The 24,450-nt window shown below is 44.0% G+C and overlaps 1 protein-coding gene across 1 annotated transcript in view; it reads left to right on the top strand.

Moving 5' to 3' along the window:
• LOC137369874 (KAT8 regulatory NSL complex subunit 1-like) overlaps positions 1–24,450 on the top strand; it is a 306,772-nt gene that overhangs the window by 229,462 nt on the left and 52,860 nt on the right. Inside the window, exon 3 of the mRNA XM_068031535.1 lies at positions 15,044–15,253. Coding sequence (XP_067887636.1) covers positions 15,044–15,253 — 210 coding nt within the window. The remainder of the gene's footprint in view (positions 1–15,043; positions 15,254–24,450) is intronic.

Below are 24,450 nucleotides of genomic sequence, written 5' to 3'. Positions count from 1 at the left end.
CTCCCAATTTTGGCACAGCTCCCCATAAGTCAGTGAGGAGGAATTTGCAAGGTCTGCCTTTGTTGTTTCTGATGCCTCGGTGGGTGCTGGTTAGTCCAACCAGTTTTATTCTTTAACTTTTTTGTAGTGGTTTGATACAACTGAGTGGTTTGCTAGGCCATTTCAGAGGGCTGTGGGTCTGCAGTCGCATATAGGCCAGACTGGGTCAGGAGGCAGATTTCCTCCCCTGAAGGATATTCGTGAACCAGATGGGTTTTTACCAGAATCCAGTAGTTTCATGATCAGCATTACTGAGACGAGCTTTTTATTCCATTATTATTATTATTCTGTTGTTCTGCCATTTGCATTCTCTCTGGACTCTTGCTTTGTCTTTTGCTACAATAATTTAGCACTCCGTTTGCATTCTGTTCCATGCCATCTGTCATTTAATCTCTTCCATCGCGCCCCCCCCCCCCTCCATCCTATCATAGTCCTTCTTCCTTGTTCTTCTTTTCCCCCCTCTCCCCCCCCCCCCCCCCCCCTTCACTTGCTCAAAAACTGTTAAATTTCTAACTTCTGCCTGTTTTGATGAAGGGTTGCAGACCTGAAACGTTAACTCTGTTTCTCTCTACACAGATGCTGCCAGACCTGCTGAGTATTTCCAGCACTTTCTATTCTTATTTCAAAGTTTCAGCATTTGCAGTATTTTGCTCTTATTTTTATTCCAGGGGTTTGCAACTGATACTGTTTGGGTATGTTACCAGACAAACCTGGCGACAGGAATTTGTATTCAAATATCAAGTTTGGGCAAGATTAATCGGCAGAATCAATATGCCAGCCCCTGGACTGCATTGTCACCCCTCCCAGGACAGGGTTTGGTGGCAAGTCAGGCTCTTTTCCTCACCCATCAAGGCCGAACATAGCCATATAAGTGAACTGCCAACAGCTGTTATTTCAGTTAAAATGCCTGTCAATTTCATTCAAACTCAACCAACCAACCAGAGATCTTAATTGAGTTGGGACGATGTCTACAGACGACCTACCAACTCCCTCCCCCACCCCCCAAAAAAAAATTTGCTGGTTGATTTCAATTTATGAAATTAATGAGAATTCCCATTTGAAAAGAGATTTTATAGGAGCTCTATGTGCACGGGCTTGACTTGGTGTCAATGCTTTGTGTGTACCTTGCTCCCAACTGGTTCCCTGTCTTTTCCATCTGCTTGAGTCTGGATGATTCATGGATCTGTGCACTGCAACTCCACCAGGAAAAAGCTGGCAGTCTCAGCCATCTAGAATAATTGTTATTTCCCAAAGTTTTCATTAATCCTATCCCTTCAAAGTTCATTCCGAGCTTTGTTTGTGTGAACCATTCTCATTTCTGACTGACTCTCATCTGAATGTGTTACTAATTATAAATTGCTTAGATTTGACTCCACCGAAGGAAAGTATTGCTCAGCGCTTGTTTTTGGTGGACCCCCAGTTGAGAACTTTTTTTTTCTCATTCTGGAGATGTGGTTGTCTGGCAAGGCTGACATCAATTCCCATCCCAGTTGACTTTGAGAAGGTGTTCGTAGGTCACCATTCTTGAAGCAGTGCAGTCTGTCTTATTTTATTAATTAGATTAGATTAGATTAGATTAGAGATACAGCACTGAAACAGGCCCTTCAGCCCACCGAGTCTGTGCCGACCATCAACCACCCATTTACACTAATCCTACACTAATCCCACATTCCTACCAAACATCCCCACCTGTCCCTATATTTCCCTACCACCTACCTATACTAGTGACAATTTATAATGGCCAATTTACCTATCAACCTGCAAGTCTTTTGGCTTGTGGGAGGAAACCGGAGCACCCGGAGAAAACCCACGCAGACACAGTTCATTGCTGGGCCACTTCAGAGGGTAGTTAAGAGTCAACCAGGTTGGTTTGGGAGTTGAGTCAGTTGTAGACCTTATTGGTACAATTTTCAAGGGGCCGCAGGAGCAGAGGTACCTGGGGGTATATGTGCACAGATCTTTGAAGGTGGTGTAACAAGTTGAGAAGGTTGTTCAAAAAGCAAATGAAATCCTTGGCTTTATTAATGGAGGAGCAATAGAGTACAAAATCAAGGAGGTCATGCTGAACCTTCATAAAAAATTGATTTGGCCTCAACTGGAGTATTGTTTTTTATTCTGGGCACCACACTTCAGGAATGATGGCAAGGGCTTGGAGAGGATGCAGTAGAAATTTACTAGAATGGTACCAGGGATGGTACAAAGTAGATAGGGAGAAACTGTTCCTACTCGTTAAAAGATTGAAAATGAGAGGGCACAGATTTAAAGTAATTGGTAAAGGATGCAAAAGCGACAGGAGGAAAAACTTTACATGCAGTGAATGGTTGAGGTCTGGAATGCACTGCCTGAGAGTGTGATGGAGGCAGGTTCAATTGAAGCATTCAAAAGGGTATTAGACCATTGTGTGAAAAGGAAGAATGTGCGGGGTTACAGGGAGAAGGCAGGGGAGTGGCACTAAGTGAATTGCTCTTTTGGAGAACCAGCGCAGACACGATGGGCCGAATGGCCGCCTCCTGTGAGATAAGGCTAATAGTCTGTCGGCCTTTATCACAAGAGGATTTGAGTACAAGAGTAGTGAAGTCTTGCTTCAATTGTATAGAACCTTGGTTAGACCGCACCTGGAGTACTGTGTGCAGTTTTGGTCCCCTTACCTTTGGAAGGATATTATTGCCATAGAGGAAGTGCAACGAAGGTTCACCAGACTCACCAGGGATGGCGGGACTGTCCTATGAAGAGAGATTGGGGAAACTGGACCTGTTTTCTCTAGATTTTCGAAGAATGAGAGGTGATCTCATTGAAACCTACAGAATACTGTAAAGGGATAGACAGGGTAAATGCAGATGTTTCCCCTGGTTGGGGAGTCGAGAACCAGGGGACACAATTTCAAAATAAGGGGGAAGCCACTTGGACCGAAATGAGGAGAAATTTCTTTACTCAGAGGGTTGTGAATCTTTGGAATCCTCTACCCCAGAGGGCTGTGGAAACTCAGTCATTGAATATGTTTAAAGCAGAGATTGTCAGATTTCTAAATACCAATGACGTAAAGGGATATGAGGATAGTGTGGGAAAAAGCATTGAAGTGGATGATCAGCCATGATCGTATTGAATGGCAGAGCAGGCTCGATGGGTTGAATGGCCTACTCCTGTTCCTACGTAACAATTCTGTGATGAGGGACTGAAGTTATGTGGAAGGACTGGAAGCTGGGTTTGCACTCCTTGGAGCAGAATAGGTTAAGAGGAGATTGATAGAGGTGTTTAAAATCATGAATGATTTTGATTGAATAAATAAAAAGAAACTGTTTGTAGTGGCTGAAGGGTTGGCAACCAGAGGACAAAGATTTAAGTTGATTGGCAGAAGAACCAGAGGCAACCTGTGGAAGCTGTTGTTTTTACATGGCAAGTTGTGATCTGGAATGCAATGCCTGAAAGGGTGGTGGAAGCAGATTCAATACTAACTTTGATTGAGAATATGCTAAGTATTTGAAGGAAAGAAATCTACAGGGCTATGGGGAAATAACAGTGGAGTGGAATTCATTGGATTGTTCTACCAAAGAGGCACAATGCCCTCCTTCTGTGCTATATCGTTCTCTAAATCTATAATATATAATGGGTCAGACCCGCAGTTTTTCTTCTGCAAAGGGAGGCCAAACAACAAGGAAGAATACTGGGTTTCTATGTACAAAGCTGCCTCCTGCCATCTGACATGCCATGCATTATAAAATAATCCATATTTTGTCGTCTTCAATGAAATTGAGGTGAAAGTGCAGATCTGAGATGTCTTCTACTGAGAGTTAGTTCCCAGAGTATTGAAGTCTTAAAGGGATTGTTCCCATGTTTGCACTCTGACAAAACATTTGAACTTGTAAAAATGAGGAACTGAAAGAAATTAGTCTCAATAAAGAGGTAGTACTCGAAAGATTAAGTGGTTTGAAAGTTGTTAAATCCCCTGGACCAGATGAGCTATATCCCAGAGTATTGAAGGAGGGAGCTGTAGAGATAGTGGATGCATTGGTGGTTATCTTTCAAAATTCTATAGATCCTAGAAAGATTCTTGCAGACTGGAAAGTAGCAAATGTAACCCCACTATTTAAGAGAGTGAGAGAAAAAACAGAGAACTACAGACCTGTTTGTTTGATATCAGTAGTAGGAAAAATGTTGGAATCCATTATAAAGGATGAGATAACTGGACACTTGGAAAATAATATGATTGGGCAGAGTCGACATGGATTTATGAAAGGGAAATCATGTTTGACATACCTGTTGATGTTTTTGAGGATGTTACTTGTAGCACAGATAAAGGAGAACCAGCGGATGTGTATTTGGATTTTCAGAAGGCTTTTGATAAGGTCCCACACAGGAGGTTAGTAAACAAAATTAGAGCACGTGGGATTGGGGGTAATATACTGCAAAGGATTGAGAATTGGTTAACAGATGGAAAGCAGAGAGTAGGAATAAATGGGTCATTCGCAGGATGTTACTAGTGGGGTACTGCAAGGATCAATACTTGGGCCACAGCTGTTGACAATCTATATAATGATCTGGATGTGGAGACCGAATGTAATATTTCCAAACTTGCTAATGACACAAAACTAGTTGGGAATGTTAGTTGTGAGGAGGATGCAAGGAGACTTCGAAGGGATTTGGGCTAAGTGAATAGGCAAGAACATGGCAGATGGAATATAATGTGAAAAAGTGTGAAGTGATCCACTTTGGAAAGACGAATATTTTTTAAATGGTGAGAGGTTGGGAAGTGTTGATGTCCAAAGGGACTTGGGTATGCTTGTTCACGAGTCACTAAAAGCTGGGATGCAGGTGCAGCAAGCAATTAAGAAGGCAAGTGGTATGTTGGCCTTCATTGCAAGGGGATTTGGGTACAGGAGTAAAGATGTCTTGCTACAGTTGTGTAGAGCCTTGGTGAGATTGCAGCTGGAGTATTGTGTAGAGTTTTGGTCCCTTACCTAAGGAAGGATATACTTGCCATAGAGGGAGTGCAACGGAGGTTCAGTAGATTAATCCCTGGGATGGCGGGATTGTCTTGTGAGGAGAAATTGCAGAAACTGGGCCTATATTCTCCAGAGTTTCGAAGAATGAGAGGTGATCTCATTGAAACTTGAAAAAGGCTTACAGGGCATGACAGGGTAGATGTGGATAGCATGTTTCCACTGGCTGGTGAGTCTGGAACCAGGGGACATAGTGTCAGAATAAGGGCTAGGCCATTTAACACTGAGATGAGGAGGAATTTCTTTACTCAGAGGATGGTGAATCTGTGGAATTCTCTTCCCTAGAGGGCTGTGGAAACTCAATCATTGAGCATGTTCAAGACAGAAATCAATAGATTTCTGGGTACTAATGACATCAATGGATATAAGGATAGTGGGGAAGAAAGGTGCAGAAGTAGATGATCAGCCATGATCTGTTTGAATGGCAGAGCAGGCTCAATGGGCCGAATGGCCTACTCCTATTTCCTATGATCCTGTTAACTGCAGTCAAGGAATGAGGAAGAGGCGGAAGGAGTTTAAGTTTTGTACATTTTGTGTAGTGCAGCAGCTCTTTGGAATGCATTACGCCAGGATGTGTGGTGGTACATCATACAGCATCTTGCAGACTGTTAATGTTGATTGTCATTGAAGAGTTCTTGCCCATGGTTATTGGGGTGAGGCAGTGGATGGAAGTAGCAAATGCTGCTTCATAGGACATGTGCCATAACCCATTCAAGCTGCTCAAGTAACTTTGAACAGGTTGCTTATGTCACATGCCAACTTCCTGCATTTCTTTGAAACGACTTGCAAAGTTCCAAAAAAAAACATTCTTGAGGCATAAATCATTGACCATTTACACAAAGATGGAAGGAATTAGCCACCCCTTTTGACACATTGAGTAAATGAGCCAGCCACTCTAGTCAAGTCCTATGTTGAATTCCTGGTCTGTGGATAGTTTGATTATATTTGCTGGAACAGTCATAGAGGGTGCTACAATTGGTTAGGGAGAGCTCCAAAAAAAAAATATGAGCCAGGAGTGGTGTTCCTAATAATCACCCAATGACCCTATTAGAAAGTGTCTTTGTGATTGTTATGTGATGACAGGATCAACTTTCTCTGTGCTGTGACCCCAGGGAACTGCTGTCAACTGTCATGCCTCAGTCACTCCATTGGCTGAGGACAGCAATCTCAATGCAGGCTGGGAATCAAACTGTGATTTTTCTCTGTGTGCTCATCCAGGACACAACTGATTTAACAATTCTTGAAGTAACTTTTTATTTTTAGACTTGAAATGAAATCACCCATCCCTTAATGAGCAAGGTTGTGGAATAACTTGAATAAGTGTGTGTCTTTATTTAAATTCATCACTCATTTGATTTGGTCTGCTGCACCCTTGTTGGGAGGATTTTTCAGTCCTTACACCTCTGTGAAGTGCCTTGGAAAGTTTTTCTATGTTAAAAGTTGCTATACAGATTCAAGATGTCATTGATTATTGCAAGAGATAATGTCTTATTTTGAGAGCAGTTATGTTCAATTGAAATGTTTCCCATTGATTCTAAATATTAGTGGAATTTTCTTGACTGGTAAGTATGAATGCAATTATCAGTGTCTTCCTCACCTCTTGCTATTGTAATTTAGGTCTTAAATTGTTGACTAATTGCTAGCTGTTAAATGTTTAGTACATAGAATGTTTTCGGGATAATTTCTTGGAACAGTACGTACTGGAGCCAACCAAAGAGCAGGCTATACTAGACCTGGTATTGTGCAAAGCGATAGGATTAATTAATGACCTCATAGTTAAGGCGCCCCTAGATTGCAGCAATCATAATATGATTGAATTTTATATTCAGTTTGAGGGAGAGAAGAGTGGGTCCAAGACCAGTATTTTAATCTTAAATAAGGGCAATTATGAGGGCATGAAAGCAGAGCTAGCTGAAGTGAACTGGCAAATTAGGTTAAGGGATAGATCAGTAGAGATGCAGTGGCAGGCGTTCAAGGGGATATTTCAGGATACACAGAACAGATGCATTCCAATGAGAAAGAAAAATTCCAAGGAAAGGGGGGACCCGCCATCCGTGGTTAAGTAAAACAGTTAAAGACAGTTTCAAATTTCAAGAAAAAGCATATAATTGTGCAAAGATGGGTGGCAGGTCAGAAGATTGGACAGAATATAAAAAACAGCAAAGAATGACTATAAATTGATGAGGAAGATAAAATTAGAGTACAAGAGAAAGCTAGCTAGAAATATAAAGACAGAAAGTAAGAGTTTCTCCAGATATTTTTTAAAGAGTTAACAAGGTGAACATTAGTCCGACAGAAAGTGAGTCTGGGGAATTAATAATGGATAATAAGGAGATGACAGATGAATTGAACAGGTATTTTGCACCAGTCTTCACTATTGAGGATACAAGTAACATCCCAGAATTAGCTGTAAGTCAGGAAATGGAAGGGAGGGAGGAACCCAAGAAAATTACAATCACCAGGGAAGTGGGACTGAACAAACTGTTGGAGCTGTGGGCTGACAAGTCCCCAGGTCCTGATGGACTTCATCCTAGGGTCTTAAAAGAAGTGGCTAGTGAGATAGTTGATGCGTTAGTTTTAATTTTCCAAAATTCCCTAGATTCAGGGAAGATTCTGCTAGACTGGAAAATAGGGAATGTAACTCCTTTATTCAAAAAAGGAGGGAGACAGCAAAGCAGGAAACTACAGGCCAGTTAACTTAACATCTGTCTTGGAAGCTATTATATAGGACGTTATAGCAAGGCACTTAGAAAAATTGAAGGTAATCAGGCAGAGTCGACATGGTTTTGTGAAAGGGAAATCATGTTTAACCAATTTATTGGAATTCTTTGAGGGAGTTACATGTGCTGTGGATGAAGGGAACCGGTGGATGTATTGTACTTAGATTTCCAGAAGGCATTTGATAAGCTGCCACATCAAAGGTTATTGCAGAAAATAAAAGCTCATGGTGTAGGAGGTAACATACTGGCATGGATAGAAGATTGGCTAGCTAACAGGAAACAGTAGGCATAAATGGGTCATTTTCTGGTTGGCAAGATGTAACCAGAGGTGTGCCACAGGGATCTGTGCTGGGGCCTCAACTTTTTACAATTTATACAAATTACTTGGTTGAAGGGACCAAAGGTATGGTTGCTAAATTTTCTGATGACACAAAGATAGGTAGGAAAGTAGATTGTGAAGAGGACATAATGAGGCTACAAAGGGATATAGATAGATTAAGTGAGTGGGCAAAGATCTCGCAAATGGAGTATAATGTGAAATTGTCCATTTTGGCAGGCAGAATAAAAAAGAAGCATATTATCTAAATGGTGAGAGATTGCAGAGCTCTGAGATGCAGAGGGATCTGGGTGTCCTAGTGCATGAATTGCAAAAGGTTAGTATGTTGGTACAGCAAGTCATTAGGAAAGCTAATAGAATGTTATCATTTATTGCGAGGGGAATGAATGCAAAAGTAGGGAGGTTATGCTTCAGCTATACAGGGCCTTGGTAAGACCACATCTGGAGTACTGTGTTCAGTATTGGTCGCCTTATTTAAGGAAGGATGTAAGTGTGTTGGAAACAGTTCAGATAAGGTTTGCGAGACTAATACCTGGAATGGGCAGGTTGTCTTATGAGGAAAGGTTGTACAGGCTAGGCTTGTATCCGCTAGAGTTTCGAAGAGTAAGAGGCGACTTGATTGAAACATATAAGATCCTGGGGGGTCTTGATAGGGTGGATGTGGAATGGATGTTTCCTCTTGAGGGAGAATCTAGAACTAGGGGTCACTGTCTTAAGGGGTCACCCATTTAAGACAGAGATGAAGGGAAAACATTTTTCTCAGAGGGTTGTGAGTCTTTAGAAATCTCCATCAAAAGGGAGTGGAAGCAGTGTCTTTGAATATGTTTAAGGCAGAGGTAGATAGATTCTTGATAAGCAAGGGGGTGAAAGGTTATTGGGGGTAGGCAGGAATCTGGAGTCGAGGTTCCAATCAGATCAGCCATGATCTTGTTGAATGGCGGAGCAGGCTCAAGAGGCCAAGTGGCCTACTCCTGCTCTATATTCGTATGAAGTCACGTGGCATCAAATCAAACATGGGTCAGGAAACCTCTTGCTGATTACCATCCACTGCCCCTCTCAGGTGCTTAAATCAATACTCCTCCATGTTGAGCATTCTTTGGAAAAACACTGAGGGAAGTTAGGGCACAGAATCTTCTCCATGTGGGAAACTTCATTATCTGTTGTGACGAGTGGCTCGGTAGCACCACTGCTGACCGAGTAGGTCAAGCCCTGAAGGGCATCGCTGCCAGGCTGGGCTTGCGGCATGTGGTGAGAAAACCAACATGAGGAAAAGCTGTCTGTCACAGAAGCATCTATCCATGACAGTCTTGGTAGAAGTGACTGCTGCACAGTCCTTGTTGAGACGAAGTCCCGTCTTCACACAGTGAACACTCTTTATTGTGTTGTGTGGCACTGCCACTGTACTAAATGGGATAGATTCAGAACAGCTCAAAACTCTGCATCCATGAGGTGCTGTGGGCCGTTAGCGGCAGCAGAATTGTATTCATCCACAATCTGTAACCTCAGGGCGTGGCATATCCATCATTCTGCCATTGCCATCAAGCCTGGTTCAATGAGGAGTGTAGAAGTGCATGCCAGTAGCAGTCTCAGGTGTACCTAAAAAAAAAATGAGATGTCAACCTCGTAACGCTGCAACACAGATTTAGTTCCCTGCTGATCAGGAGTAGCAGCATGTTATTGACAATTATAGAGTCATAGAGTTATACAGCACAGAAACAGGCCCAGCGTTTGTAACCATCTTCAGGCAGAGGTGCTGAAAGGATAATTTACCTCAGCCTCTTCCTGAAGTCCCCACCGTCACACATGCCAGTCTTCAGTGCATTTGATTCACTCCAAGCACCATCGAGAAATGGCTCAGCACACTGGATAGAGCCAAGGCTAAGGGCCCCAACAACATCCCATGCTGATAGACAAAAAAGCTGAATTCCAACGGTGAGGTGAAAGTGACTGCGCTTGACATAAAACATTTTACTGAGTGTGGCTTCAAGGATCCCTGGTAAAATTGAAGTCAGTGGGAATCAGGTGGAAGACTCTGCACTTCTTGGAGTCGTACCTAGCACAAAGGAAGATGGTTGTGCTTGTTGCAGGCCAAACATTTCAGCCCCGCGATATCGTTGCAGGAGTCTCTCGGTGCAGTGTCCTCGGCCCAACCATTTTCAGCAGCTTCATCAATCACCTCTCCTCCATCGTAAGGTCAGAAGTGGGGATGTTTGCTAATGCTTGCACAGTGTTCATTTTCGTTTGCAACTCCTTAGGTAATGAAACACTCTGTGCCCACGTGCAGCAAGACCTGGACAACGTTCAGGCTTGGGCTGATAAGTAGCAAATAACATTCATAGAGTCATAGTTATACAGCACAGAAACAGGCCCTTCGGCCCACCATGTCCATGCCAGCCATCAAGCCTATCTATTCTAATGCCATTTTCCTGCACTTGGCCTGTAGCCCTGTATGCTGTGGCGTTTCAAGTGCTCATCTAAATAATTCTTAAATATTGTGAGGGTTCCTGCCTCTACCACCCCTTCAGGCAGTGTGTTCCAGATTCCAACCATCCTCTGGGTGAAAGTTTTTTTTCCTCAAATCCACTCTAAACCTCCTGCTCCTTGACTTAAATCTATGCCCCCTGGTTATTGATACCTCCGCTAAGGGAAAAAGTTTCTTCCTATCTATGCCCCTCTTAATTTTGTATACCTCAATCAGGTCCCCTCTTGGCCTTCTCGGCTCTAAGGAAAACAACCCGAGCCTTTTCAGTCTGTCTTCATAGCTGAAATGCTCCAGCCCAGGCAACATCCTGGTGAATCTCCTCTGCACCCTCTCCAGTGCAATCACATCCTTCCTATAGTGTGGCGACTAGAAGTGTACACAGCACTCCAGCTGTAGCCTAACTCGCGTTTTGTCCAGCTCCATCATAACCTCCCTGCTCTTATATTCTATGCCTTGGCTAATAAAGGCAAGTATCCCATATGCCTTCTTTACCATCTTATCTACAAGAGGCTGAGCACTCTGCAGCAAGTGACTCAGCTCCTGACTCCCTAAAGCCTTTTCGCCATCTACGAGGCACAAGTTAGGATTGTGATGGAATGCTCTCCACTTGCCTGGATGAGTGCAGCTCCAACAACACATAAGCGCAACACCTTCCAAGACAAAGCAGCCCGCTTGATTGGCACCCCATCCATCACCTGAAACTTTCACTCCCTCCACCAGCGATGCGCAGTGGCTGCAGGTTGTACCATCCACAAAATGAAATAAGCGCATAAGAAATAGGAGCAGGAGTAGGCCAGACTTGTAGGTGATAGGTAAATTGGCTGTTGTAAATTGCCCCTAGTGTAGGTAGGGAATATGGGGTTACTGTAGGGTTAGTATAAATGGGTGGTTGTTGGTCGGCACAGACTTGGTGGGCCGAAGGGCCTGTTTCAGTGCTGTATCTCTAAAATAAAAAATAAAAATAAAAAATACAGCCCTTAGAGCCTGCTCCACCCTAAAGTTTCTTGGACAACACCTCCCAAACCTGTAACCTCAATCACATGGAAGAACAAGAGCAGTAGGCATATGGAATCGCCACCACCTGCAAGTTCCCCTCCAAGTCACACACCATCCTGATTTGGAACTATATTGCCGTTCTTTTTATTTGTTCGTATGATGTGGGAATCGCTGGCAAGGACAGCGTTTATTGCCCATCCGTAGTTGCCCTTGAGGAGGTGGTGGTGAGCTGCCTTTTTGAACCTCTGCAGTCCTTGGTTCCTTCATTGTCACTGTGTCAAAGTCCTGCAACGCTCTACCAAACAGCACTATGGAAGGAACTACAACACATGGAATGTAGTGGTTTCAGAAGATGACCCACCAACTACCTTTTTGAGGGAAATTAGGGAGGTGGGCAATAAGTGCTGGCCTTGCCAGAGATGCCAACACATGAAAAAAAAGTTGGTGCTAGCATGACATGCGAGTTTTCTTTTCCCAGTAGTCTATTGCTGCCAAATAGTGTTCCCTCTAAGTTGCGTGGCCCTGGAAGCTAGCGCACATGTCGTGTGCAAGTTTTCCCCCTTAAGATACGCGCATGCGTGGCCATGGTCATGCAAAAAGATTTAAAGATACTGCACACTTGAATGAATGGGTCAGGCACAACAACAAAAAATTTAGAGGGGACATTGGTGCCAGTGCGCTACATTAAATGTTATACTGTAGCATATTGGTGTCATTGCGCAAAGTGGTGTGATTTTTTTTTTTTTTACTGCCATCTTTGTCCTATAGTATTTGTGTTATGCTCCAAGTGTGATCTTTTCAAAAATGGGTTGGTACTGATACACAATACATGTGATTTCTCCCTCCTCCACAAGTGTGATTTTCCAAAAATGTGTTATTGCCAGTCTAGTGCACTTGCCCAAGAGCAACACCTGCCTGTAATGACAGTCGCAAGTTTGGAATCGAGTGCTGGCCCGTGTCCTACCAGTCCTTGGTGCAATCTTTGGTACACCAGTGAGGCTTGAGAGTTTTTCACTGACTGCAGTCCTGCTTCCGGAAAGATGGCAGATATTAATTCAGTGGCTGAGGCAGTAATTCAATCTTAATTCTGCTGCTATTATGTCCTAAAGGTAGAGGCCAAGGCAGTGAGTGTATGCTTTTAGTTGCAACTCATGACATGAGTAGAGCCGTCTCATTTTAATTACTTGTTCACCAGTTGTCAGGCTTCAGTTTTCATCAGTGTTGTCTGGGGTTTTCTTTACACCTAAACTGCAAAGTATTTGTGTTTTTGTTCCTTTGTGTGCTATTATCTGTGTTATATCATTCCAATATTTTCAACTCATCTGAAGGCGCCATCCTTGGATGCAGTTTCATAGTCTCCCTCCCTAAATCCCACCCCTGCTCTACTGCCCCCCCCCTCACCCCCGCCCAGTCCAGTACTTCTCCCAAGATACTATTTTTCAAATGCACAGTCCAGATCATCAGGGTATTTGACCCTGTTGGAGGCCTTGTAATTCAGCTGAGGTTAAGTGACTCAACAGAATCCAACAACTGATGTTCGGACATACTGGTCCATGCATCTCGGCAACAACACTCATTTTACTTTGAATTGATCTTAAATCCAGATTAGCTATTCGCAGAGTATAATGTACAGTGCTAATTGAAAAACAATACCATGCATCTAGAAATCTGAAATAAAAACATAAAATGCTGGAAATACTGAGGTCTGGCGCCTCTGTGGAGAGAGAAAGAGTTAATGGGCTGGGTTTTATGCAGGCGGTGCGTGTCCCAATATCAGGCCAGAAAGACGAGGAGGATCCTACCTCGGCCATTTAGGGGACCCCCGGCTGCATTTTATGGCACTCAATCAGGTAACTGCCTGGTGCCAGGATCCCCATCCTTTTAAGGACTGGGATCCCGCCTCCAAGAGCTGCCATCCAATCAAAAGGCCAGCAGTCTCAGCATGCCACCAGGAGCAGTGACCATTGATGGTACTGCAGTAGGCCTGGGGCTAGGAGGAGCACTGGAGCCCCGAAGTACAGGCAAGTGGGGCGAGCTTGCGGGGCCAGTCAGGCGGGGGATGCGGGAGTGGTGTTGGCACAGGTGCAGGGACAACCTTTGCCGCCGGGGGCCCTCTATGGGCCACAAATGTCCTAAGCAGAAGTTCTCTTTCCCCCCCCCCCCCCCCACCCCCAACCCAAACCAGACCACATGGTGTGACTTGGCAGCCTCTCCAAGTAGTAGAGGGCCTCCCCGCTGTGAGTAAAATGCTAGCGGCGGCGGGAAGAGGCCTTTAATCAGCCATTAGTTGGCCAAGTACAAGCCTCAATTGGTTTATGGGTGGGAAGGCTGTCCTTGGCCTTTCCTGCCCTTGACAGTATTGAGTGATGTTGGGAAAGAGACAGGCACTCCAACCCCGCACCCCCCCCCGCCCCCCGCTCCCGTCTCTCAAGGGCTGATAAAATTCAGCCCAATATTTCAGGTCGATGACACTTCATCAGAACAGGGAAACTTTAAAAATGTCATAGGTTTTAAGGTTGGAAAAAGATCTTTGATAGGGCAGGAGACATTAAATGACAAAAGACTAGGTGAGTCAGCGCCAAAGGGAGCAGACAGTGCTCTGGTCAGAATACACCTTAACTGTCCAAGTTTAGTCACCAAGACACACCAGAGGCATTGATAACAAAGTGGTGCAGAAGAGTGACAAAGATTAATCCTTGGAATCCGAGAACGGAGTCGTGAGTAAAGACTGTTGAAATTGTAGCTTTCCAGTTTTCGAAGGTCATGACCAGTGGAGATTTTTAAGGTATTAAAAGATGTATTAACTTCAATCCAGGTACATTTCCTCATGTTACTGGTGACGAGACAAAAGCATTCAGGTTAAATGCTGGCAGGCAGTTGCTTTTCATACCACTTGCAATCGATATCTGGGTAAGGACATCTAGGTCGAGTCTGGAGGCAGAAATTCTGGAATCATTTTTAAAAAAACATTTGCCATATGATGGCAGAAACTTGGGGGTGAATGAGCTGGGATAGTATCAGTACAAATAAAAACAAAGTTCTTGAAATACTCAGCAGGTCTGGCAGTATCTGTGGAGAGAGAAGAAGAGTTAACTTTTCAGGTCAGTGACCTTTCAACAGAACTGACCTGCTGAGTATTTCCAGCACTTTCTGTTCTTTCAGATTTCCAGCATCCGCACTATTTTGCTTTTATTTTCATATAAGTCCATGTGGCCAAGGTGCTGGATGCCTGCTGGTGCCCAGGAAATAAACAACAACAAATGGGCAGAAAAGGGGTTGTAAATTGCAGGGACAAAATGATGCACAAATTTGTGTAGACATTTGACTACAGAAACTGGAAAGATAATTGAGTACTGATAGTTTAAAAGATCGCTTGATTGCTTATACACTCCTGTGTACCAAAAGAAATATGGCATTCTCTGTAAGGAGATTTATTTGGAGAGATCTGATTGATTTGACTTTCTTTTCTCAGGGCCCAGTTGTCCTTGGTGAGGCTCAGTTGCCAGAAGATCTCATGAAGCACCAGTGCCGGTTAGTGACGACTACCTCAGCAGTCAGCTCGCAGGGCCCTGAGACGTATTCTAACTCCTCATCTGTCGAAGTGAAGGTCCCTATCACCAATAACAAATGTGAACTCTCACCCTGCAGCCCATCTCTCCTCCTGCGAAACATTGATAAACAGGTGTGTGATCAATAGTTTGAAGTGTCGGCAGTGCAAAATGTTTCTGAACTTTTTAAAAAGAAACATTCTGTGCTCTTTGTGATTTTAGTTGGTCTGTTGGATTATTATGACACTAACATTGTAGGATTTCTGTGAAGTGTATTTATCAGTGCAGCATACAGTTGTGTAGGGTTTAATAAGCCAGAGAATGAGAGTTCAGATCTTTGTGATCCGTGTGAGTGACAGTCTGAGAACTTGAATTTTGTTTCAAAAATTTGGTAATAAAAAGCTGGTTTCAGTAAAAGGGGCCATTTGGATTGTCATAAAAACACTGGTCACTATTGTCCCTTCGGAAAGAAAACCTCTTGCCTTTACCCAGTCAGGCCTATGTTTGACTCCAGTTCGATATTTTTTTACATTCGTTCATGGGATGTGAGCATCGCTGGCTTTGCCAGCATTTATTGTCCATCCCTAATTGCCCTTGAGAAGGTGGTGGTGAGCTGCCGCCTTGAACTGCTGCAGTCCATGTGGAGTAGGTACACCCACAGTATAGTTAGGAAGGCAGTTCCAGGATTTTGACCCAGAGACAGTGAAGAAACGATGATATAGTTCCAAGTCAGGTTGGTGTGATGCTTGGAGGGGAACTTGCAGGTGGTGGTGTTCCCATGCATTTGCTGCCCTTGTCATTCAAGGTGTTAGAGGTCACAGGTTTGGAAGGTGCTTTCGAAGGAGCCTTGGGTTCGTTGCTGCAGTGCATCTTGTAGATGGTACACACTGCTGCCACTGTGGGTCAGTGGTGGAATGACTGAATGGCACCCCATTCACAAACAATCAAGCAGGCTGCTTTGTCCTGGATGTTTTCGAGCTTCTTGGGTGTTGTTGGAGCTGCACCCATCCAGGCAAGTGGAGAGTATTCTATCGCACTCCTGACTTGTGCCTTATAGATGGTGGACAGGCTTTGGGGAGTGAGGTGGTGAGTTACTCACCACAGGATTCCTAGCCTCTGACATGCTCTTGTAGCCACGGTATTTGTATGGCTACTCCAGTTCCGTTTCTGGTCAATGGTAACCCTCGGATGTTGATAGTGGAGGATTCAGTGATCGTAATACAAGAACACAAGAAATAGGAGCAGAAGTAGACCGTATGGCTCATTGAGCCTGCTCTGTCATTCAATACAATCATGGCTGATCTTGGGTTTCAATTCCACTTCCCTGCCTGCTCCATTCCCTTGATTCCCTGCAAGACCAAAAATCTATCTATCCCAGCTTTAAATGTATTCAATAATGGAGCATCCACAACTGTCTGGAGTAGAGAATTCCAAAGAATCGCAACCCTTTGAGTGTAGTAATTTCTTCTCATCTCAGTCCTGAATCATTGGCCCCTTATTCTGAGACTATGTCCCCGTGTTCTAGATTCCCTGACCAGCGGGAACAATCTTTCAGCTTCGACCCTATCAAACCCTTTCAGAAACTTGTATGTCTCTATTAAATCGCCTTCTCATTCTTCTAAACTCCAGAGAATATAGGCCCAATTTACTCAGCCTCTCATCATAGGACAATCGCCTCATCCCAGGGACCAATTTAGTAAATCTTAGCTGCACTGCCTACAGTGCAGGTACATCTTTTCTTACTAAAATAAAAGCAAAATACTGCGGATGCTGGAAATCTGAAATAAAAACAAGAAACGCTGGAATCACTCAGCAGGTCTGGCAGCATCTGTGGAAAGAGAAGCAGAGTTAACGTTTCGGGTCAGTGACCCTTCATCGGAACTGACGAATATTAGAAAAGTCACAGGTTATAAGCAAGTGAGGTGGGGTAGGGGAAAGAGATAACAAAGGAGGTCTAGATTGGACCAGGCCACATAGCTGACCAAAAGGTCACGGAGCAAAGGCAAACAATATGTTAATGGTGTGTTGAAAGACAAAGCATTAGTACAGATTAGGTGTGAATATACTGAATATTGAACAGCAGCAAGTGCAAACCTGAAGAAAAACAACCTGAAAAACTTTTTCAGATTTTTTTTCAGGTTGTTTTTCTTCAGGTTTGCACTTGCTGCTGTTCAATATTCAGTATATTCACACCTAATCTGTACTAATGCTTTGTCTTTCAACACACCATTAACATATTGTTTGCCTTTACTCCGTGACCTTTTGGTCAGCTATGTGGCCTGGTCCAATCTAGACCTCCTTTGTTATCTCTTGCCCCACCCCCACCTCACTTGCTTATAACCTGTGACTTTTCTAATGTTCGTCAGTTCCGATGAAGGGTCACTGACCCGAAACGTTAACTCTGCTTCTCTTTCCACAGATGCTGCTAGACCTGCTGAGTGATTCCAGCATTTCTTGTTTTTACATCTTTTCTTAAATGTGGAGATCAAAACTGCGCACAGTATTCCAGTTGCGGTCTCGGCAAAGCCCTGTACAATTTTAGTAATACTTCTTTATTCGTGTACTGTAATCCCCTTGCAGTAAAGGCCAACATGTCATTTGCCTTGCTAATAGCCTGCTGCACCTGCGTGTTAACTTTGTGCATTTCTTGTACGAGTACCCCCAAGTCTCTCTGAACATCAACAATTACCAGTCTCTCACCTTTTAAAAATTATTCTGCTTTTCCATTTTTACTACCAAAGTGAACAGCTTCACACTTCCCTACATTATACTCCATCTTCCATCTTGTTGCCCACTCACTTAACCTGTCTATATCTCTTCGCTCCCCACAGCTTACCTTTCCACCGAGCTTTGTATCATCAGCAAACCCAGATACATTCTCTCTGTCTCTTCATCTAAGTCATTAATATGGAGTGTAAATAGCTGAGGCCCCAGCACTGATCCTTGTGGCACCCCATTATTCACTGCCTGCCAACTTGAAAATGCCCCATTTATGCACACTCTCTGCTTCCTGTCTGTTAACCAATCCTCTATCCACGCTAATATATTACCCCCAGCACCATGAGCCCTTATCTTGCCTATTAATCTTTTATGTGGCACCTTATCGAATGCCTTTTGAAAATCCAGATATACTACATCTACTGGTTCCCCTTTATCTACCCAAAAACTCTCATAAATTTGTCAAACATGATCTCCCTTTCGTAAAATCATGCTGAATTGTTCTAATCATACTATGCTTTTCCAAGTGCAATGTTAAGTCTTTAATAATAGTTTCCAGCATCTTCCCAATGACTCATGTTAGACTATCTGGCCTTTATTTCCCTGTTTTCTCTCTACCTCCTTTCTTGAAAACGGCTTAACATTTGCCAACTTCCAATCTGACAGGACGGTTCCTGAATCTAAGGAATTCTGGAAAATCATAGCCAGCGCATCCATTATCTTTGCAGCTATCTCTTTTAGAACTGTAGGATGTAGGCCATCTGGACCCGGGGACATGTCAGATTTTAGTCTCTCAAGTTTCTCCAATATTTTTTCTCGGCTGATATCAATACCCTTAATTTCCTCACTCTTTTTAACCCCGAGGTTACTGCCTATTTCTGGTATGGTACTTGTATATTCTATTTTGAAGACGAGACACAAAATATATGCTCAATGCCTCTGCCGTTTCCTCATTCCCCATGATGATTTCTCCTGTCTCTGTCTCTAAGGGACCAGCGTCCACTTCAGCTACTCTCTTCCTTTTTATGGACTTATAAAAGCTCTTGCATTCTGATTTTATATTGCTGGCTAGTTGACTTTCATTCTATTTTTTCCTTTTTTTTTATCAACTTTTTGGTGGCCCTTTGCTGGTTTCTAAAACACTCCCAATCCTCAGACTTGCTATTTTTTGCAACATTGTGAACCTCTTCTTTTAGTCTAACTTCCTGAGTGAGCCACGGATGGGTCAGTCTTGATGAGGTTTTGTTTTTGAACAGAATGTACTTTTGTTGAACCCTTTGAATTGTTTCTTTAAATGTTTCCCACTGTTCATTTACCGCCATAGGTTTTAGTCTATTTACCCAATTAACCTTAGCCAGTTCTCACCTCATACTTTCATAATTGGCTTTGTTTAACTTTAAGATTCTTGTTTGTGATTGAAATGTGTCACTTTCAAACTTAACATGAAATTTAATGGTATTATGATCACTATTTCCCAGTGCGTCTTTTACTATGACATTGCTTCTTATCAGTTGTTGCAAATGCTTCAGCGTTATCTTTTGCATTGATATGCTGGGCTCTCCAATCATTGAGGATGGGGATATTTGTGGAGCCGCCTCCTTCAGTTAGTTGTTCAATTGTCCAGCACCATTCACGACTGGATGTGGCAGGACTGCAGAGCTTAGATCGTATCCATTGGTTATGGGATCATTTAGCTCTGTCTATCGCATGCTGCTTACGCTGTTTGGCACACAGGTAGACATGGGATGCAGCATCACTGGGTTGACACCTCATTTTGAGTTATGTTTGGTGCTGCTCCTGGCATGCCCCCCTGCACTCTTCATTGAACCAGGGTTGGTCCCCCAGCTTGATGTTAATGGTAGAGTGGGGGATATACCAGGCCATGAGGTTACAGATTGTGGTTGAGTACAATTCTGCTGCTGTTGATGGCCCACAGCACCTCATGGATGCCCAGATTTGCATTGCTAGATCTGTTCGAAATCTATCCCGCTTAGCACAGTGGTAGTGCTACACAACACGGTGGAGGTATTCTCAATGTGGAGACGGGATTTGGTCTCCACAAGGACTGTGCGGTGTCGCTCCTACCAATGTTGTCATGGACACATGCATCTGCAGCAGGCAGATTGGTGAAGACGAGGTCAAGTATGTTTTTCCCTCGTGTTGGTTCCCTCACCACCTGCCGCAGACCCAGTCTAGCAGCTATGTCCTTTAGGACTTGGCCAGCTCAGTCAGTAGTGGTGCTACCGAGCCACTTTTGGTGATAGACATTGAAGTCCCCAACCCAAGTACATTCTGTGCCCTTACTCCCCTCAGTATTACCTCCAAGTGGTGGTCAACATGGAGGAGTACTGATTCATCAGCTGAGGGGGGGTAATCAGCAGGAAGTTTCCTTGCCCATGTTTGACTTGATGCCATGAGACTTCATCTGGTCCAGAGTCGTGTTGAGGACACCCAGGGCAACTCCTTCCCAACTGTATACCATTGTGCTGCCTTCTCTGCTGGGTCTGTCCTGCCGCTGAAACAGGACATACCTGGGGATGGTGATGACGGTATCTGGGACATTGTCTGGAAGGTATGATTCGGTGAGTTTGACTATGTCAGGCTGTTGCTTGACTAGTCTGTGGGACGGCTCGTCCAACTTTGGCACAAGCCCCCATATGTAAATAAGGAGGATTTTGCAGGGTCGACGGGCTGGGTTTGCCATTGTCGTTTTCCGATGCCGGTTGGTCCATCCAGTTTTATTCCTCATTGACTTTGTAGCGATTTGATACAACTGAGTGGCTTGCTAGGCCATTTCAGAGGGCATTTAAGAGTCAACCACATTGCTCTGGAGTTACATGTAGGCCAGACCAGGTAGGAAGCAGATTTCCTTCCCGAAAGGACATTAGTGAACCAAATGGGTTTTTACATAAATTGACCATGGTTTCATGACCATCATTAGACTAGCTTTTTTAATACCAGATTTTTATTAATTGAATTCAATTTCCACCTTCTGCCTTGGTGGGATTCGAACCCATAATATACTGAGTCTCTGGGTTACTAGTCCAGTGATAATGCCACCATCTCCCCAAACCACTGTGTCAGTAGTTGACTCTTGACTTTCCTCGGAGGTGGTCGAGCAAGCCACTTAGTTGCGTCAAATTAAGTATCTTCACAAACATGGACTACAGTTCAAGAAGGCCCACCACCACATTCTCAGGGAAGCTAGGGATAGGCAGTAGATGCCAGCCTTGCTGGTGATGTACATACACGTCCTGAGAATGAATTCTTAATGTTAAAAAAAATCATATTAATATATTTAACCTGCAGATGACATACAACAGTAATAACTGCTGGCACATGTCCACTCAGATTGAGGTCTTCTGACTGCTTCAGATTGTCCCACGGCCAAGGTGGGAGGAGTGGGTACCTAAAATAAGAACTAAATTTGAACACCAGCCTTCATGTCTTCACCCTGCTGCACAACCCATGCAGACTTTCCTGGATCGTGGGGGGATTTCAAGGGCCAGTGTTCCTTCACTGGGAGACCTAATGATTGGATGCACAGGGAAATGAGGAAGACCTGTATTGCTTCTCCCACCTCCTTGCAATAGCATACAAGCGCAGGCCCAGTTATGTCCAGGAAGTGGCAGTAAATCTGGGGGCATCACAAAAGCGCTCCAAGCCTGATGTAACGAACTCTGCCCCTTTTTCCTCTTCACTGGCATCTGGCGAATGTTGAAGAGGAAAATCTATCCTGCACAGCACATTTCAGAGCTCAAAGCAAGATAAAGGGGAAGAAGGCTCATCAGATACCGAGCAGGAATCAGGAGAAGGTTACAACAGGAGACCAAAGGTGTAGTCATAGAGTTGTACAGCATAGAAACAGGCCTTTCAGCCCACCGCGTCCATGCCGACCATAATGCCTATCTATACTAATCCCACCTGCCTGCATTAGTTACATATCCCTCTGTGCCTTGCTCATTCAAGTACCTGTCCAGATGCCTCTTAAATGTTGCTACTGTTCCTGCCTCCACCACCTCCTCTGGCAGCTCATTCCAGATACCCACTATTCATTGTGTGAAAAATTTACCCCTTTGATCCCTTTAAACTTCCTCCCTCTCACCTTAAATCTATGCCCTCTAGTTTTAGTCACCCCTACCATGGGAAACAGACTCTGGCTATCTACCCTATCTATGCCTCTCATAATTTTATATACCTCTATCATGTCCCCTCTCAGCCTCCTTCGCTCCAGGGAAAACAGACCCAGCCTATCCAATCTCTCTTTATAACTCAAGCCCTCCAAACCAGGCAACATCCTTGTGAATCTTTTCTGCACCCTCTCCAGCTTAATCACATCTTTCCTGTAGTGCGGCAACCAGAACTGCGCACAGTACTCCGAGTGCGGCCTAACCGTTATGTACAACTGTAACATGACGTTCCAACTCTTGTACTCAATGCCTCGGCCGATGAAGGCAAGCATGCTATACACCGCCTTCACCACCCTGTCTACCTGTGTTGCCACTTTCAGGGAACTATGTACTTGCACCCCAAGGTCCATCTGCTCAACAACACTCCCCAGGACCCTGCCATTCACTGTATATGTCATGTCCTGGTTTAACTTCCCAAAATGCATCACTTCGCACTTGTCTGCGTTAAATTCCATTTTCCAATCCCTTGCTCACTTTCCCAGTTGATCTATATCTTGTTGTAACCTTAGACAACCTTCTTCACTGTCCACTATAGCACCAATTTTGGTGTCATCTGCAAACTTACTAATCATGGCCCCTACATTATCATCCAAGTCATTAATATATATGACAAACAACAGAGGGCCCATCACCGATCCCTGCATCACACCACTGGTCACCGGCCTCCAATCTGAAAAACAACCCCCCACTAGAGGATCTGGATCGGCGCAGGCTTGGAGGGCCGAAGGGCCTGTTCCTGTGCTGTAATCTTCTTTGTTCTTTTAACACCCTCTGCCTCCTATCACCAAGCCAATTCTGTATCCATTTTGTGAGCTCACCCTGGATCCCATGTGTCCGAACCTTCTGGACTGGCCTACCATGCGGGACCTTGTCAAAGGCCTTGCTGAAGTCTATGTAGACAACGTCCATCGCCCTGCCCTCGTCAATCCTCTTGGTCACCTCCTCAAAAAACTCACTCAAATTCGTGAGACATGAGTTCCCACGCACAAAGCCACGCTGACTATCCCTAATCAGACCATGCCTTTCCAGATGCATATAAATCCTGTCTCTCAGAATCCCTTCCAATAATTTTCCAACCAGTGACGTAAGGCTCACCGGCCTGTAGTTCCCTGGCTTATCCCTGCTACCCTTCTTAAATAAAGGCACAACATTAGCTATCCTCCAGTCTTCCAGTACCTCACACGTGGCTAACGATGATACAAAAATCTCTGCCAGGGCCCCAGCAATCTCCTCCCTTGCTTCCCATAGCATCCTAGGATACACCGGTTCAGGCCCTGGGGATTTATCCACCTTAATGGGCTTCAGAACCTCCAACACCACCTCCTTTGTAATGTTGATATGCTCCAGGATATCGCTGTTCCCTCCCTTGAACTCGCTAGCTTCCATGACTTCCTCCACGGTAAATACGAGAAGTATTCATTTAAGACCTCGCCCATTTCCCATGGCTTCACACATAGATTGCCACACTGATCCTTAAGGGGACCTACTCTCTCCCTAGCTACCCTTTTACTCTTAATATACTTATAGAATCTTTTAGGATTCTCCTTTATCTTATCTGCCAGGGAAACCTTTTCGCCCTCCTAATTTCCTTTTTAAGTGTACTGCTAGTCAAAAGAGTCAGCTGGGATACAGCTTTTGTAAGTGGAAAGAGATGCAGGAAAGGTTTAGAGAAAGAGCTCCAGGCAACCATGACTGACAACTGAAGGCTTGCCAGTGGCTAGGGGAGAGGGAGGAAATGGGAAGTGCACGGTCGTACAGATATAGAAGAGGGGAGGGTTTGAGATCAGATGAATATTGCAAAGGAGCTTTTGTGTATTTTTTTAGTAGGTTTAATTTTCATGGAAGATATCATTACCAGTATGCTGTATAAACCCTGAAGCAAACACTCCTTTGACTTGTACTTTGTGAACCTCAGTGCTTTGAAATGGGCAATAGAAAGTGTTCATGCTCATTGTGTGTCTCTGACATTTGGTAGATTGAGATAGAGCTAACAAAGCACTAGTATGTTGGATTGCCCACACAAAACATGTTCACCGTCACCTTGTTCAACTAAGGTGCTAGCCCCTCAATCTATAGTGTGCGATAGTATCAGCAACTCTCATACAGGTCCTTAAGATCGTATGTTACACAAAAATTGGCAAGGTGTGGTGACAGATGGATGCAGCAGTATGTGGAACCATATCCCAACAGAAATTGTCCCCTTCCAGGGAGGCAAGGTAATGGGAGTAAATTTGGGGAGATTTGTGGCAGGCTTGATTTGAAGGTGTTTATCCTCTGTACTTCAGTATTCAAAGAGCCCTCTAGTGACAGTCATAGGAATGCACAGCCTCTTTTAAATGATATGTGAATGCTGGAATACTAAAAGAAAACACACAACTTGCTGAAAATATACAGTGGGTTTACCAGCATCTGAGAGAGAAATG

The sequence above is a fragment of the Heterodontus francisci genome, chromosome 5, assembly GCF_036365525.1.
Source record: "Heterodontus francisci isolate sHetFra1 chromosome 5, sHetFra1.hap1, whole genome shotgun sequence".
In the NCBI taxonomy this organism is placed as follows: Eukaryota; Metazoa; Chordata; class Chondrichthyes; order Heterodontiformes; family Heterodontidae; genus Heterodontus; species Heterodontus francisci.
This window is presented reverse-complemented; position numbering and strand designations above follow the sequence as displayed.